This window comes from Micropterus dolomieu, linkage group LG02, assembly GCF_021292245.1.
Source record: "Micropterus dolomieu isolate WLL.071019.BEF.003 ecotype Adirondacks linkage group LG02, ASM2129224v1, whole genome shotgun sequence".
Taxonomy (NCBI): domain Eukaryota; kingdom Metazoa; phylum Chordata; class Actinopteri; order Centrarchiformes; family Centrarchidae; genus Micropterus; species Micropterus dolomieu.
Window position 1 is genome coordinate 680,591 of NC_060151.1, and position 15,519 is coordinate 696,109.

Below are 15,519 nucleotides of genomic sequence, written 5' to 3' on the forward strand. Positions count from 1 at the left end.
CTCTGGTCAATTTTCCTTCTTTTCTCAGCTTGACAGTGGCTTGCTTTTCTCCCATAGACAGCTCTCTGGTCTTCATGTTGGTTTATCCTCTTTAACAGGAAATGCAGTCTTTATAGGTTTGAACCAAGGATGAAAACTTAGACTAGTCGTGCAGAGCTATTTAATGTTTGGACAATCAACCTAAAAGGCAACACCTGGGCAACAAGAAACATCTGGCAGTCACATGTTCCAATAGTTTTGCTCACTTGAAAAATGGGTGGGTTCAAACAAAGGGTGGTATGTCCTGAGTTGTTTAACACATCTAGATGTGAATACCATGAAATGAGAGCTGAAATTCTGAACTCTTGTCTCATACTCATCTTTTGATCTGAAACCCAAATGTCTTCAGTGAACAACAGAAACAAAGGAATTTGCCTCACCGTTCCAATACTTTTGGAGGGGACTGTATATAGCAATTGTTGCTTTGGATAAAAGCGTCAGCTAAATGAATAAATGTAAATGTAAAATTGCATGATGAGTGTCACACAGGGCTTACTTCCTGTTGCCAGTAGGTGGCGCTATGACTATAACTGAATTGTGGCATGTAGATTTGTTGGGGACGGGACCATTATGAATAACATAAAGTTTGCCACTGATTTGAGCATGTGCAGCAAAGTTACAACAACTTCCTGTTTCATGGCGAAGCATGCATTGGAGTCAACATGGCGTGACCGGGATTTGAACCTTCAATCTTTGGATCTGCAGGGCAATGCATTAACCAATGGCTTATTAAGACATAGTGCTTAAAGAGTGTTATTGAAACCTTTTCTTTTCATTGTGTTTGGTCACATAACATCTAATGCCCCCAAAGCACCGAGAGAGCAATCCATGACCACAAATGGTCACACAGCACTGTGTTTCTTGTACATATATTTTCATCTAGTCCAGTGTTGCATAATAACATGAAGACACAGAAACTGACTAATCTTATGAAAAACGTATTCCATGTAAACAATTATTGTATTTGAAAAAACCAACAATATGACTTTGAGTGAATGTTGGTATTTGGACGTGTTCAAGGTGGGACTGTTATCACACCTGTCAAATTTGGTACAGATGTGAGCATGTACACTTATGTTATAATAACTTCACGTTTCATGGAGAATCATTCCACTCCACGCCACGGGCTGCCCCGGTCGACCAAAACTCACCATTTGTGTTTTGTAAGTTTTCGAGAACATTTTGACTATCAAAAATGAGATGTTTTTGCAGAAATATTTCTTCAGTTCTGTATTGGGATCGACATGGCCTGGATTTGAATGGTGAAATTTAAAAAAGACTTGCAGTGGGAACTGAACACCACACAGGTGTTTGAAGTTGAAAGCAATTATCATTGCTGCCGGGGGTGGGATTCAAAGCCACGACTGGAACAAGAAGTACTGCTTTAGAGACTGATGCTTACCTAACTGAGCTTTCCAGCCAGCGTGCTTGTAATGACCCTTGCCTTTGATCCTTTGTGGATAGAAAAGTCTATTTGCCATAAAAACAGCTTTTCAGCTATCATTTTAGTATTTTTAGTTAAAGCTTTAGCAACTGAGCATAAAAATATACATCATGTGTCCACACTCCAAACAGGAAGGATGATTTAGCAAGTTAAAGAATTGGTGACAGGCAGAGAACTCAGGCTACAGTTAGAACAGGGAGTCAATGAGACACGACTGAGAGTTACCTATCAAATAAGTTTCAGATCTAAAAAACTAAACCTCTAATGAGCATGATTTTGCCATATTGAGGGAGAAAAGACATAGCTCCTAAACTAAACATATTTTTTGCAAAGACTAAATACAACTTTGAAAGATCAACATCTTTTCTGCAGCTTGGCCGAAGCCAGGGGAGTCTTCATGAAAGCACTCCACTGATATGAATAAAATGTGCCCAGAACAATGAAATAATGCAGCCTTTTTTGAAAATGTCCAAGGAGTTTTTCTTATGCATGCCACTGAAAAAAGCAAGGCATATTTAAGAAAATGCAGAGGGGCTCTTGTTATAAACAATAAACTTCAGGATGCAGAGCATGGCCGTCCGTTACTTGTCCTCGGTGACATGGACATTCACTTAGACTAGGTGTGTGACGAGACACTTAACCCATGGGACGAGATGAGATTCGGGTTCACGAGATCAAGACGAGACAAGATTTTAACACTATTTTTAAGAAATCTTTAATGCTGAATTATATGAACAATTTTCCTACATTCTGATACATTTTTCTGCACCAGTTTATGGTGATTTTTTTTATTTATGTAAAGAGAAACACATAATTATGGTGGTAGGTGACAATTCAAAATCTATATCATAATGCAGTGCAGCTCTCAGGCATTCTGTGTTGCTTTCATGTCTGTTTCTCCTAGATCAATGAGTAGATCAACTTTTCTCATGTAATATCATCCCTGCTGAGTCATGATTTAGTCTTCCCTCCTCTTTTGTGTCTTTGTTTGGGGACATAACCTCTTTAAATGTGGCACCTTTTCACTTCAATGATAAATTATTAAATTTTTATTCAGTTTTTAACTGACAGAATTTCAAATTCATTATATATATTCCACCAAAAAGCAATAGTTTTATTTGAAGTGGCTCTGAAAAACCCAAGGCCCTGACATCTCCTGTATGCCTGCTGTTTGCTACAGTGTCCACCGCAGAGTGCCACTATGGACACTGCTGCAGGGTGTTCCTCCTTGTGTGTGTGGAACTGCACCGGGTGCTCGTCTACATGAGTGTGCATCAGAGTGAGGACTAGGTGTGTGTGTGACGAAATGACGGCATGAAAGAAGGCTATATTTAGAGGGAAAGAAAGGAGCAGAGGAGGACGGATGGGAGGGAGGGAGAAAGAAAAATGGGTTTTTGGCTACTTGAAGAGGAAGATTCAGAGAGAAGCCGTGGGTACATTTCTGTTTGGTGCATATGAGGTTGTATATTCATGTAGCCAGTGTAAAAGCCTTATTCTTATATCTGTTCCCAGGCTAGCCCCCTAAGAAGCAATTGTTGGTAAAATCCTAAGATTACACCAATTCATTCAACTTACACATCTTCTATGGCACAAGATAATATCTGAACTTCTCTATTATAGAGAACAGAAACAAAAAATCAACTGATGTAAAAACAATTGTTTGGGGCTGGGCCGCTCTGATTAGTTTGGCAGTTTTGGTTTTCCATATCCTATTGGTATCTGGATGTTTTTTAAAATGATGCAATAAATTTCCTGTGTCTTAATGTCAACAGACTCTGTATCAATCTGTTATTTGTTGTTAACAAAATGCCTTATCATGCTTTTAATGGTATCAACACAATGACTATGGATTGGAGTGGAAACTGTCCTCGCTATGGCTTTTAATTTGTGATGTGGTGTGTATGACCAAAGGCTTTGTAGTGCGAGTTAAAGAGTTGGTTTGGTCAAACGACCATGTAAGGTTTTCTCGGGTCAATACCTCCCCTGAGAAAGCTCATCAAATGCCAGGTTTGTCATGAATAAATAAAGTCATGCTGACCGCAGTTCATGTGTGTGTGTGAGAGTTCATACATAAGCACAGCTTCACCTGTGATGTGCATGTAGGCTACATGTGTATTTAGGTGAAATTTCAGATTACATCTTTTTAGCTGTTTCAGGACACAGCTGTGGTTTAAGTTCAGCCTGGCAGTAAAGCAGCTCACAACTCATCACAAGTTATGTACTTCTTTATATTTGGTTTAAGAAGACTAAGGTTAAGAAGACAATCCTCTCATGTTAGTCCACTCATTACACTACATCTGCCTGCAAGATTAACAAGTTTAAGTTTAACATCTGCCCCCATTCATCATAAATGTTGTTCACAAATCTGTTAAAATCTGTGTTACGCCAGGAATCCACTGACTCCGGCTACGGCACGTTGCGGCTGCGGCATCTCTAGACAAGAGTCTAGAGATGCCGTGGTTAAGGTTATGCTTATTGCAACATCACGTCTGTCACCTGAGGAGATGGACTACCTATGCAAACTAAATGGGCTGCAGGTACCACCTCATGATGCCAGTAGTGACATCTTGCTCAAGATTCACTGAGATAAGTTGCCAATATACACAGAGTATGCTAAAAATTCAGGTGGTAGGTGATGATTGAAAATATAATACAATGCAGTAAAGCTTTCAGACATTCTGTGTTGCTTTTAGATATGTTTTCTCATGCAGTTTAACTTTTACAAGGTTTTTTATTTGTCATTATAAAACAGGTAGCTCAAATCAATCAATCAATTATCTGATTGGTTCATAGTAGTGGTATAATGAACATATACAATGGCTATGACGTCAAATTCCTTTGCACAGATCCGTATCACTCTGTGACAAACAGGAGTTTGAGTTATAATCTTAGCTTCGTGGGGGTCTCACGCCCCATTTACACCTGGTATTAAAATGCAATCTGATACAGATCTGATACAGATCGCATTTTACCGGCAGAGATAAATAAATGGATGAGAGGAGGAGGTGGACACTTCTAATCAGTCAGAAATCTCACCACAAAAATTTTACTTCAGCACCTCAGATATAGTGCAGCTCACAGTCCCAAACAGAGCATGTTTGCGCCTCAGATTTTAGATGTTTATTTTGCGAAACTCTTTCAGTTAGTTACTGCGACTCACAGGGTGAGACGCCGGTGTCGCATTAGCCGGGTGGAGTTTATCACCCCCAAGTCGACATTATAAGTTATTTCTTTGGTTGTCACTGCCTGAGAAAATTGATATGTAGTGTGAGAGTGTGAGAAAAGTGTAAATTCCATGAGTCCCACGCACAATGCCTGAGAGTTCGCAGTTTTGCTACTAACCTATGGTGTCACATTACTTAAAGTTTAAGCAAGCTAAAGCTTTATTTAGAAATTCCAGTAATGTGACAACATTAATATGTAGTTTGCCATTCAATTAGTCTATGTGCTTTTTAAGTGTTTTTTAAAAACAATAGTAACAATAATAATAATAATAATAATAATAAACAATATTCAGGGCAAATACCCAACATCTTTTTTGATGGGGAGCGGTAAGGGACCTGGATAATGGATAGGAGTGCCTGGCCCAAAAAAGGTTGAGAACCACTGATCTAAACCATCAACCTTCCTCTTAAACTCCATCCCAATTAGGCTGCTTGAAAAGTTTTACCCTTAATAAAGGCAGATTGACCATGTCTAATACAGAAGTGCTGACTATGTACCACAACATATACATGTACCACAACACTTCTGCTGTCTGAATTAGCATTATACAAATAAAGTGCAATTTAATTGGATAGAGAAGTCAGGAAGTATTGCATTGTTGCATGCATTGGTTTGGTATTTTCATGGGATTTGTTAACAATATTATAAAATAAAGAATAACAACAGAATTATCCTTCAAAGAGAACCAAACATGTATACAGGGAGTTTTAGGAAGCTTTCTTGTTGAAATCTGGGCAGCTCCTCCACTTTTTCATAAAGCCCTATCTCTTTAAATGGTAAACATTGGCCCTGTCACCTCTGAGTATCACAGTATATAGTATGTAACATTTAATATAATATCACATGAGTTCATTTGCAAAAGCAGAGAAATCATTCTTAAATGAGTAAACAAACACAAGTTTGATTGCTGTTCCTTGAAGTGCGCAATAAAAAACATGATTTAAGATTTTAATTTTAAGATATCTTAACAGAACAACCCAACACCTGTTTGACTGATACTCTCTGCAGTGCACTGAAAAACAACCATGACTCTGGAACACACAGCCACTAAAAACAATAGAAAGTGTCTCATTTGTTTGTGTAATTAAATACAACTTGAATGCATTTGGTTTACTCCCTTTTCAAACAAGGAAATACAAATTATGTATCTTACGTACATATGTACTGGGCTACTGTGGCTCAGGAGGTAGAGCTCGTTAATCGGAAGATCGGCAGTTCAATCCCCAGTTCTTCCAGGCTGCATATCAATGAATGGTGAATGTAGTGTAAAAGCGCTTTGAGTGGTCGCAAAGACTAGAAAGGTGCTATATAAATACAGTTTACATTTACTTTTACGTGGATCATCCAGTGTGTCTTAGTACACTCGCAAATTACTTAACATTAGGCATGTTATTGCCGTTAAATATTTTCCGAAGTTTAGTAATTATGCATGTCATTCATTATCCCTGCTTGATATTTCGGTGAAGACAGGGGGAATGAATCAGGTGCTATGATTGGTCGAACTCTTGTTTTTCTTTTACTTTTCAGCAGACTAGTCACTGCTGCATCTTGCTGTTAGAACTCCCAGGCATCACCAGCTTTTTGCGTTGTTTAGAGTGATAAAACATACCAAAATATTTAGATGTCAAAATGCGTACCTGCTATACAGGTTGGCAGGTCTACACAAATGTCAGTTCACGACTGGCAGTGACAGTGACCACTTGTCATCAGATCTCACTTCCCTGCTCTATTTACAAATAAACACATACATAATTTCTGTTTGCAAAGACGAAATGTGTTGTTGTTTTTCACTTAAATTTAATTAATTAACTGGATTAGGTTAATAGGACAGCATATTTAGCTGCACGGCTAACTAGCTAATGGAAGCTACAGTTGGCAGCAGTTAGCGGTGACCACTCCAATGCAGTTACTTTAGCAACAAGTAAAGCCATCTGTCCATTAGGAAAGTCCATAAATCAACAAAAGTTGAGGCAGAGCTGGTGGAGAAAATCAGACAGCGTGTTTTTATGTGTACTTCATCCATGAGAATCCATCTTGCGTGTTGTTCTGGCCAAGGTCGTCACTAGGATTGAAAGACAGGGCTTAGCACCCAGGCTGTGCGTAACTTGGACTTGCAAAATCTTTGCACTCACATCTTTTCTTACTGTATTAGAACGACACTTATGTTAACAACCAGTGAAGAAGCCAAGATGTTAACAGGTAAAAAGCGACATTTTCTCTTCTTACATTTCTCCTCTGTTGAACAAAAGTTACTGTAATGTTTTTTAGACACTTTTAGACACATCAATGTTGCATGGGGGAAATTTACATAGGCCAGAGTTCTTCTGTAGGCTATGACTTAAATGCGATCCAGCTCCTCATGTAAATGTGTGATAAAGTAATACTATTATATCTATCATATATATTATTGCTTCCATATATATCATATATATTATTACTTCCTCTCTTTGTTAGATAAGTTGCAGTTCCAAAGAAATCTATTTAATTACACTAATAACTGTTGCTGCTCTGTAGATTGGTTCAATCAGAGTGTGATTTTGCTCTGTAGTTTGGCTTATAAGCATACAATAATTACTTTATCATGTAAGCTGTTGATAAGGATCCTATTTAAAGTGGCTACTGTCTGAATTTAATAACCTGGTGGTGGAAGGGATAAAAGATTTGGAGTAATGATTGCTATATGTATGATTGCTTTCATTTTATTATATTTTCATGTGTGTATATCTGTGGGTATATGGTCATTTAGGCACATCTACATAGTTATTTGTCCCCAGGGTATGCATAGCCTGCACTTGCAAAATCTTTGCAATCGCATCTTTTGTTACTATACTACAACAACACTGGGGGGAATTTACATATGTCAGTCTGAGATCTTCTGTAGACTATGACTTAAATGCTATCCAGCTGCTCATGTAAATGTATGATAATGTAATACCATATCTATTTCCTCTTTCTGTTAGATAGGTTGCAGGTCCAAATAATGCTATTTTACACTAACTACTGTTGTTGCTCTGTAGATTGGTTGAATCAGAGTGTGATTTGCTCTGTAGTTTGGCTTGCATACAATAATTACTTTATCATGTAAGCTGTTGATAAGGATCCTATTTAAAGCGGCTACTGTCTGAATTTAATAACCTGATGGTGGAAGGGATAAAAGATTTGGAGTAACGAGTACTTTATGTATGGCTACATGTATGATTGCTTTCATTTTATTATATTTTAAAGTGTATATATCTGTGGGTATATGCTCATGTATAGCCTAGCTTACATGTAGGCACATCTACATATTTATTTAATTTATTACAGCCAATGAATGCAGAATGTAAGGTGGGTCAGAATTTAGCAAATATAATAAATATCATGAAATAATTTAGTTTAGGCCATGCCTTGGTGCCTTGACCTGCTAACAAATGCCTATTGATAGAAGAAAGCAAAACACCCCACATTTCCTTACACCTGTAGACCACTACTGACCTCAGAATCAGCTGCCCTGCCAATCTCCTGCTGCTCCTTCGCCCTCCTAAAATATCTTCCAATATCCATCTGGTCAATGACTTGAAGGATATACCGGTACAATAGCATTAGCAATAGCTACAGGGACACTATAACATTTAGATTTCACGGACAACAATGTTCTGTGGGGACTGATATTGTTATTAAATACTATAGAGATAGGTAATATTAATGGCGTTCACACTAGGTAGACTAGTGTTTTCCATAGCCAACTAAAATATCTCCTTCCCTTTACCTCAAGTAAACGTAACTAAAGTTCAGCAGGTGACAGTCATTAACAACAACTTACAGTTTCACTCTGCATCACTCACTAGTTGAATCAACCTTCCTTCATCAGTGATCTGCCTGTGTTGGTGTGTGTGTCTCACATTGCTTGGCAGCTGGACAGAGAAGCAATGAAATGCAGCCTCCCTCAGGGTCTTAGTGCCTGACCCAAGCAGTAATTTAAATTGTGAAGCAGAGGAAACAACCAGAACGATTATTTTAAGCCAATTAATACTAATTATATTTTGTATTATTCTAAAATATTTATCAATATAACAAGCAATAATAGTTCTGCTTTTCTTTGTTGAGTACATGTCTGCACTGTGAAAAAAAGAAAAAAAAAGAAAGGATTTCTAAATCTAATTATTATTTTGCTTATGATTATTTGGAGGGGCATAGGACCATTTTAGCCTAGGTAAAATATTCCTAACGACGTCCATGGTCGTGGCTCTTTGTTGTGGCTCTTTGTTTTGCTTCAGTGTGGCTCAGGACATATTCACACACACTCCTACTAAAAGACTGTGGCCATATGTGGACCACACACACCTGAATGTGGTCTGAGCAGTCGGAACTCAATGCATCCTATGCATCTTGGGTGCATTCCCACCTGTACTTAGAGCTGTCCACTTGTAATCAGATCACCCAGGACGCATGTTAATGCAGTGTAAACAGGGCCATAGGCACCAAAATAGTGAGGAAGTAATGGTGTTCAAATCCAGGCAGTAATGCAGAAGGAGATCAGCCGCATTTCTCACCTCCCTTACACACATACACACGCACACACACGCACTGCACAGCACGTCAAAGCAGATCATTCTGCAGTAATCTGCTGCCTGTACCAGGCTAGGCTTACTGCACATGCAATTTTCTCTGCAGAATTAGCTGCTTTTGTGTATGTGTCTCTGCATTTAGCCTGTGAATATATGTATATGTGTATGTGCTTGCTGACTGTGTTATTGACCCCTGTGAGGCAAGAGGACAGTGGAGCTCACTCAGAGGTTAAACGCTTTATTTCTTGACAAGTCATCAACTATAGTTTGGTGCCCCTCTTTCTCTCTTTGCACCCTCTCCTCTTACATTCTCACTTCTATCTCTCTCTCAGTCTCTCTCTCCTGCGATTGGCGACAAGTAGAGAAAGAAAGCTCTGTCGCAGCATTATCCTGAAAAGCACAGAGGGGGAAGGGGGACCCTGGTGGATATATTGCCTATAGCACAACAAAACCACTAGAGAGGGAGGGGGAGAGAGACCTGTGCTTAATGTTTTAAAAACAGGAGGAAAGACACTGAAAATATCAGAAGAGTACTAAATAGGAACATTTTAAAAACAGCTAGAGTGTTTAATTGCCATCACCTGGTTGTCATTGTTTAGCTGCAAAGGCATTGAGATCTTGCAGTGATGTTACCGTCAAGCGACATGTTCCAATCTAAAGGTCAAAAGCAATGTACCTGCTCCATAAATAACACTGGCTTAAGTCATTGTTTTGGGGTGAATCGGTTTATAGATGTGGCCAGTTTCCACCAACTGACCCTCTGTCACACCTATTCCTCTTAAAGGAATAGTTCAACAGTTTGGCTTATGGACTCTGCTTTGCTTTTGTTCCTGAACATTGAGATGACAAAATGAATATCAATCTCATCTCTATGTGTCGAGCACAGAGCTGGAGTCAGAAGCTAGAGTGGCAGAAGCTGAATAATTAAACCATTTATCCATTAATAGCTCTTTTATCAATTACTTTAGGTTAAGTATTTCAACATCTACAGCTAAATGCTCCACTATGTTCACCAGCTAGTCTCTAACTGTGCCTGTACTGTATGCTCTTTGCAGCAGTTTGCTGAGGTTAAAAAGGTCTGTAGTGCTGAGGGGGACTGCAGAGTTGGTGAGACTTCTCTGTGGGTGTGTCAATATATGCGACACCTTCAGTGTTACACATGTTATTTTAATCCATTGTTAATTTTATAATTGACCAAAACAATTGTATCCAACAACACCTTATCTTATTTTCTCCCTGCCAGTAGAACGGCTGCTGGAGGTTTTGATGTTAACTGCAGGACGTCAATTATTACACTCCAGCATGATATCACATTATAATAATGATGAACCCACGAATAATGTGTGAATAACTCACATGTGCAACTGAGCCTCTGAAAATTAGGTCAAAATGACAGTGACAGTGCCACAATTGTATGTGTAAGCATAGGTGCGTGTATGTTTATTTGCCACAGTGCTCGTATTTGTTTCTCTCCTTGAGGGACTTGGAATTGCCATCACACCCGCTGTGTGAAATGATGGAGAGAGAGAGAGAAAGAGGTGTGTGTGGGAAGGTTTTGCTTACAAAAGAACACCGTTCAGCAGAGACATTCACCTGAATGAGGTGAGCCGAGACGTACTGCCCGATCAATAAAAGGATTTGAGCATCCCAGCCTGCTGAGCTCAGCAGAAAAGGAAAAAACGAGGGGCAGCGGGAACAAAAACAAGGAGGTGTAGAAAGTGACCCCCAGCCTATTCTTCCTCTACTGCTTCTTACTCTGAATTCACCCCCCTCCCCTCACCAAAACACCTCTCATCTTGTCACCCCCTCCCATCCCTCTGTGTCTCTCTCCCTCCTCTGCAGCAGACTACAGCGCAGTCAGCTACTACGGGGACTGCAGTGTTACGCTATAGCACAAGCAGAGAGCTGGAGAGGAAGGGGGGTAGAGGAGGAATGGATGGATAGAGGGTGGGAGAGGACGTGGAGGGGGTTGGGGGGGCTGAATAGCGATAATAAGCAATCCAGCTCTCAGCTCTGAAGTTGTGGTAATAAAGCAGCACAAGCTGACAGTACTAATAACCAGAAGAAAAGGAACAGAAGGAGGACTGTACAGATGTAGAGTAGAAGAGAAGAAGAAAACAGAAAGCAATGGAAAGCCGTGCTACCTTTACAAGTATGTTGCATATACTTAATGGACAGATGCATAAATTGAACCAGTTATCCAGTTATTGATTTCCATCGCTTTCTCACTGAAAGCTGCCGCTGCTGTTGCCGTTGCGCTAGCCATCCCCCACCACCCCTTCCAACCTATCTCTAAGTCACCGTGCTGGCACCAAAACTACTGACTGCAACACTGCAACACAAAGTCACCTCCATGACAAAACCCTGGTTTTGAATTTGTCTTTTTTTTACTGTCACCTATCTTTGGTTTTTGATAGCATGTTTGGTTGCCACTTAACTTCTTATTATTTTATCCATGAAAAAGCTCCATGAGGCACGCATGGTCAAAAACATCTGTATCAACAAGCTAAATACAAGAAGATAAGACATGACAATAAGAACTGTGTCTGTCCATAGATTTACACTGATTCTAAAATTCCCTTTTTTCTTCATAATTTGGTGTAAATTTGTGGTTCTGCATCCCTTGAAATGAGCAGACATACCTCATAAACCTACTGGCAACTACCTGCACATTTATGACTCCTCCTGTACATGAAAAGTACATGTACAAAGACACTCTCAAGTAATTTAGCATGCTGAGAACATCTAGAAAACATACATCATGCAGGCAGTGAGTTGTTGACTTTTGCCATACAAGAATATACTTTTCCCTGCAAAACTTTGTTCATTGATAAGCTGTTTACAGAGGGATTCTTTTTGTAGCCCATACAAAAATGCTGAAGGTACAGTCTGCTTGAAGGTGAGCTGCTTGAAAAATGCTCACAGTGCACCTTGGAACCATGGCAGAGTTGTGACAGAGCTACAGGGCATGGACATCCACAGATTCATTGTTACCTCCCTCAGAACAGGACAATCCAATTGCCAGATAAGAACATCTTGAGGAATGAATGCTAGACACATGTTTAGCCTCTCTTGCAATCTAATAATGATCATTTTTAATTTTTAATAACGAAAGAATTTAATAATTTCACATATAACAAACAGAAAATCAAGATAGATAGAGAGATAAATAGATATGTGTATGTGCATTTTGTGCATAAGGTGTGTATGCATGCGCCCCTACAGTACATGCACATGTCAGACTGCGTGTGTGTGTGTGTGTCTCTGATTGTGTGTCTTCATCATAAGTCACAGAGAGCGACTGAGTCAATATGCTGTCTCTGTGCGTATTGCACTCCACAGAAAATACACCTCAACTCACAATAATCCAGGTCAGCACTGGCCTCTGGCTCTGCAAACAGCCATAGATTTTTAGAGACAATCAGCAGAGGAAGGCAGAGGGAGAGACAGGTGAGAAGTGGCAGACTGACCACAGGGAGAGGAAAGGGATGAAACTAAGAAGGCTGTCAGGGTAGCTAGCACCTATATAATTTTGGAAGTGAAAATTGAAATTGGCCTTTTGTGACTAATTATCAACTAATCTAAGGAGAAACCACACTAGCCAACAATAGCTTTATACTATTCCCTGACATCACCTGTTCTCTCATGGACCTACATGGACCTACAAAGACAGCCGTAGTCCAGGCCAGGGGGAGGGGACTCCTGTGTGGAGTCGTCGTCGCTAGTGGTCAATGTTTTAGTCTGTGTCTGTCTCACCATACCACCCCTCATACTACGTTGCCAAGCCATGCGCACAACTCTGCACCCCTCTCCCTCACCCTTAATATACCATGTTTTAAATATTCTGGGAGAATCCAGGCAGATATCGAGGGTGTACATCCCTTTTACCATTTGGATTACCACGGGACACAAAACCCAGTCTCCATGCCAGCACATGTAACTCATGGGTAAAGACTAATGCATTCATGTGCATGTGCTGTCCTACACATGCACAAACAAACCCAGCAACTTTTTGGATGTGTAAGGTGGCTGGTGCTTAAAGGACTGTAGCAGCATCAATAACATCCAGAAGAGACAGAACATATGGACGGAGCAGGGACTACCTGCCAACTTTTCACTTTCGTTTACTTGTTGATTAAGTTGATTATTGGACTGTGAAACAATTGTAGTGACCAAGTAAGAACTGTAGTAACCAAATGGATCCCAGATTAGGGTTTTCCTAATTAAGTCATGTTAAAACTATTGGTGCACACATATAGCACTGGAGAGACAGGCAGAAAGAGAGGGAGACAAAGAGAGAATGGACTGACAAATGGGCATCAGCAGTGGCAAAATCTTCACACAATGATATCAATGGGAGAGATTTAAAGGAAAAACAGCAGCTGGGTAACTAAACTGAGGAGAGGAGTGATGAGCAGAATGTAATTCATAGAGGTAAGGAGAGAAAAAATGGAAGCAGATCCATCTACATGTAGAAAAACACTGCAGTGAATTTGACATCCTTCCACTCTGAAACAGTTTAGGGGATAACTTTTGCGCAACAATACGCAGTGGCCAAAACAGTGCCAGACGTGGTTGTGACAGCGCGCAACAGAGAGGGAAAGAAATTTAATAAAGAAAGAGAGAAAAAACGCGCTTCATTAATAGGAAAGGCGCAAGAACGCAGAGAAACGAAAAGGAACAAAGAATAGAATAAACACTTGTTCGGCCACTCACCCGAGCGTATTTGGAGGAGTAGGGGTCCTCGAACAGCGCCCACATATTGGGCTGCCACACCTCCCACCACGTCGCCCTGCGGCCGTCCTCCTGCATGCACAGCCGCTTCAGGTCGCCGTCCGCTCCGCCGGTGAGCGCCGGGTCATCCTCGGGTGCGTCCGGCTCGGGGGTCTCGAAGCTGTCCAGGGCTTCTTCGGCGTCGCGATGCTGCCGATAGTTCATCCAGCAGCACGCCTCCACATCCGTCTCATCAATGCCCCAGAAAGCGAGCTCCTCCTCGAAGAGCGGCCCGCACACATCGTTGGGGCAGTGGAGCTTGCCGGTGCGGTAGTAGTTGAGGATGAATGCGAACGTGGCCGGGTGGCGGTCGAAGAAGAACTCGTCGGACTTGGGATCGTAATCGAAGTTGCTGTAGGCGTCGGGCTCGGTCAGCCAAGACAAGCGCGTCCCCGGCAGCGTCTTTAGAGTGCTCCGGTAAGTCTCGTGTCGGATCCCGCCGCAGTTGATCACGATCTTCTCGCTATCTGACGCCGAGCAAGTCATGGCTGCGCTGGAGCATGCTTCGGTCGGTGCGTCCAACTACTGCTGCTGCTGCTGCTGCCGCTGCTGCCCTTCCCCATCCACCGCCTGTCCCTGTTACTGTTATAGCGTCCCGTCCAGGAGTCAAAGGGCCAACAGAGAGGAGGAGAGAGGAGCAGAGGAAGGAGGAGTCTGCGTTATGTGTGAGCGAGAAAGTGAGAGAGTATATCTGCAAGGTGCATGACAGAGACAGAGAGAGAGAGAGAATATGTGGGATGCAGATTTTATGAATCAATAGATTTGCCGGCCCGACCGACTGTCTGAATTCATATAATTTGATCATTTGATGTCATTAAGGTCAAAACAGGTGCTGCATTCATGGATTGAACTGCTAAGAAATAAGATTTATTGGGAAGAACTATAACAGCCTCCACTCTTCTGGTTTTACTCCAGATGTTGGAACCTGCATTGCTGCAGGGATTTGCTCCAATTCAGCCACAAGAGTTAGTGAAGTCAACACTGATGTTGGATGGAAAGGACTTGCTCACATTTGGTGTTCCACTTTATCCCAAAGGTGGTTAGGGTTGATGTCTTTGTGTAACCCTTTCTTTAGTGAGCTGGATATGTGTATTTGTCATGTTGAAAAAGAAAGAGACAAACACAAGTTGTTGACACTAAATTGGAAGAATGCTGTTGTGTAAAATATTGTTGTATGCTAGAGCTTTAAGATTTCCCTTTATTGGAACAAGGGGCCCAAACCATGAAAAAAATGGTCCAGACTAAAAGTACACTAAAAGATCTCCCAAGGCAGGGTTATCAAGTAGGCAAAGCAAAAAAAAGTGCCACTCAGTGAATGGCTGAGGCCCCAAAGGACTCCATATTAATTACTTTCAATGAAAGCTGCTCTCTTGTTTGTATTATTGTATTATTATTGGTTGTGTTTTCATTGATTACCATAACTTGCTTTGCTGTGATATCAGGGTTGCATCCTGCCATAACATGGCTTATGCTAGGTTCAGACAGGAGGCG

At 40.9% G+C, this 15,519-nt stretch overlaps 1 protein-coding gene across 3 annotated transcripts in view; it reads right to left on the minus strand.

Annotated features, from left to right (window-relative positions):
* The window catches only part of LOC123967496 (potassium voltage-gated channel subfamily C member 1-like), a 127,399-nt gene extending 112,792 nt beyond the window's left edge, over nt 1–14,607 (minus strand). For all 3 annotated transcript variants that reach the window (XM_046043606.1, XM_046043605.1, XM_046043607.1), the window contains exon 1: nt 13,972–14,607. In XM_046043606.1, the coding sequence (XP_045899562.1) occupies nt 13,972–14,514 (543 nt within the window). In that variant the 5' untranslated portion in view covers nt 14,515–14,607. The remainder of the gene's footprint in view (nt 1–13,971) is intronic.
* Between the last annotated feature and the right edge of the window lie 912 nt (nt 14,608–15,519).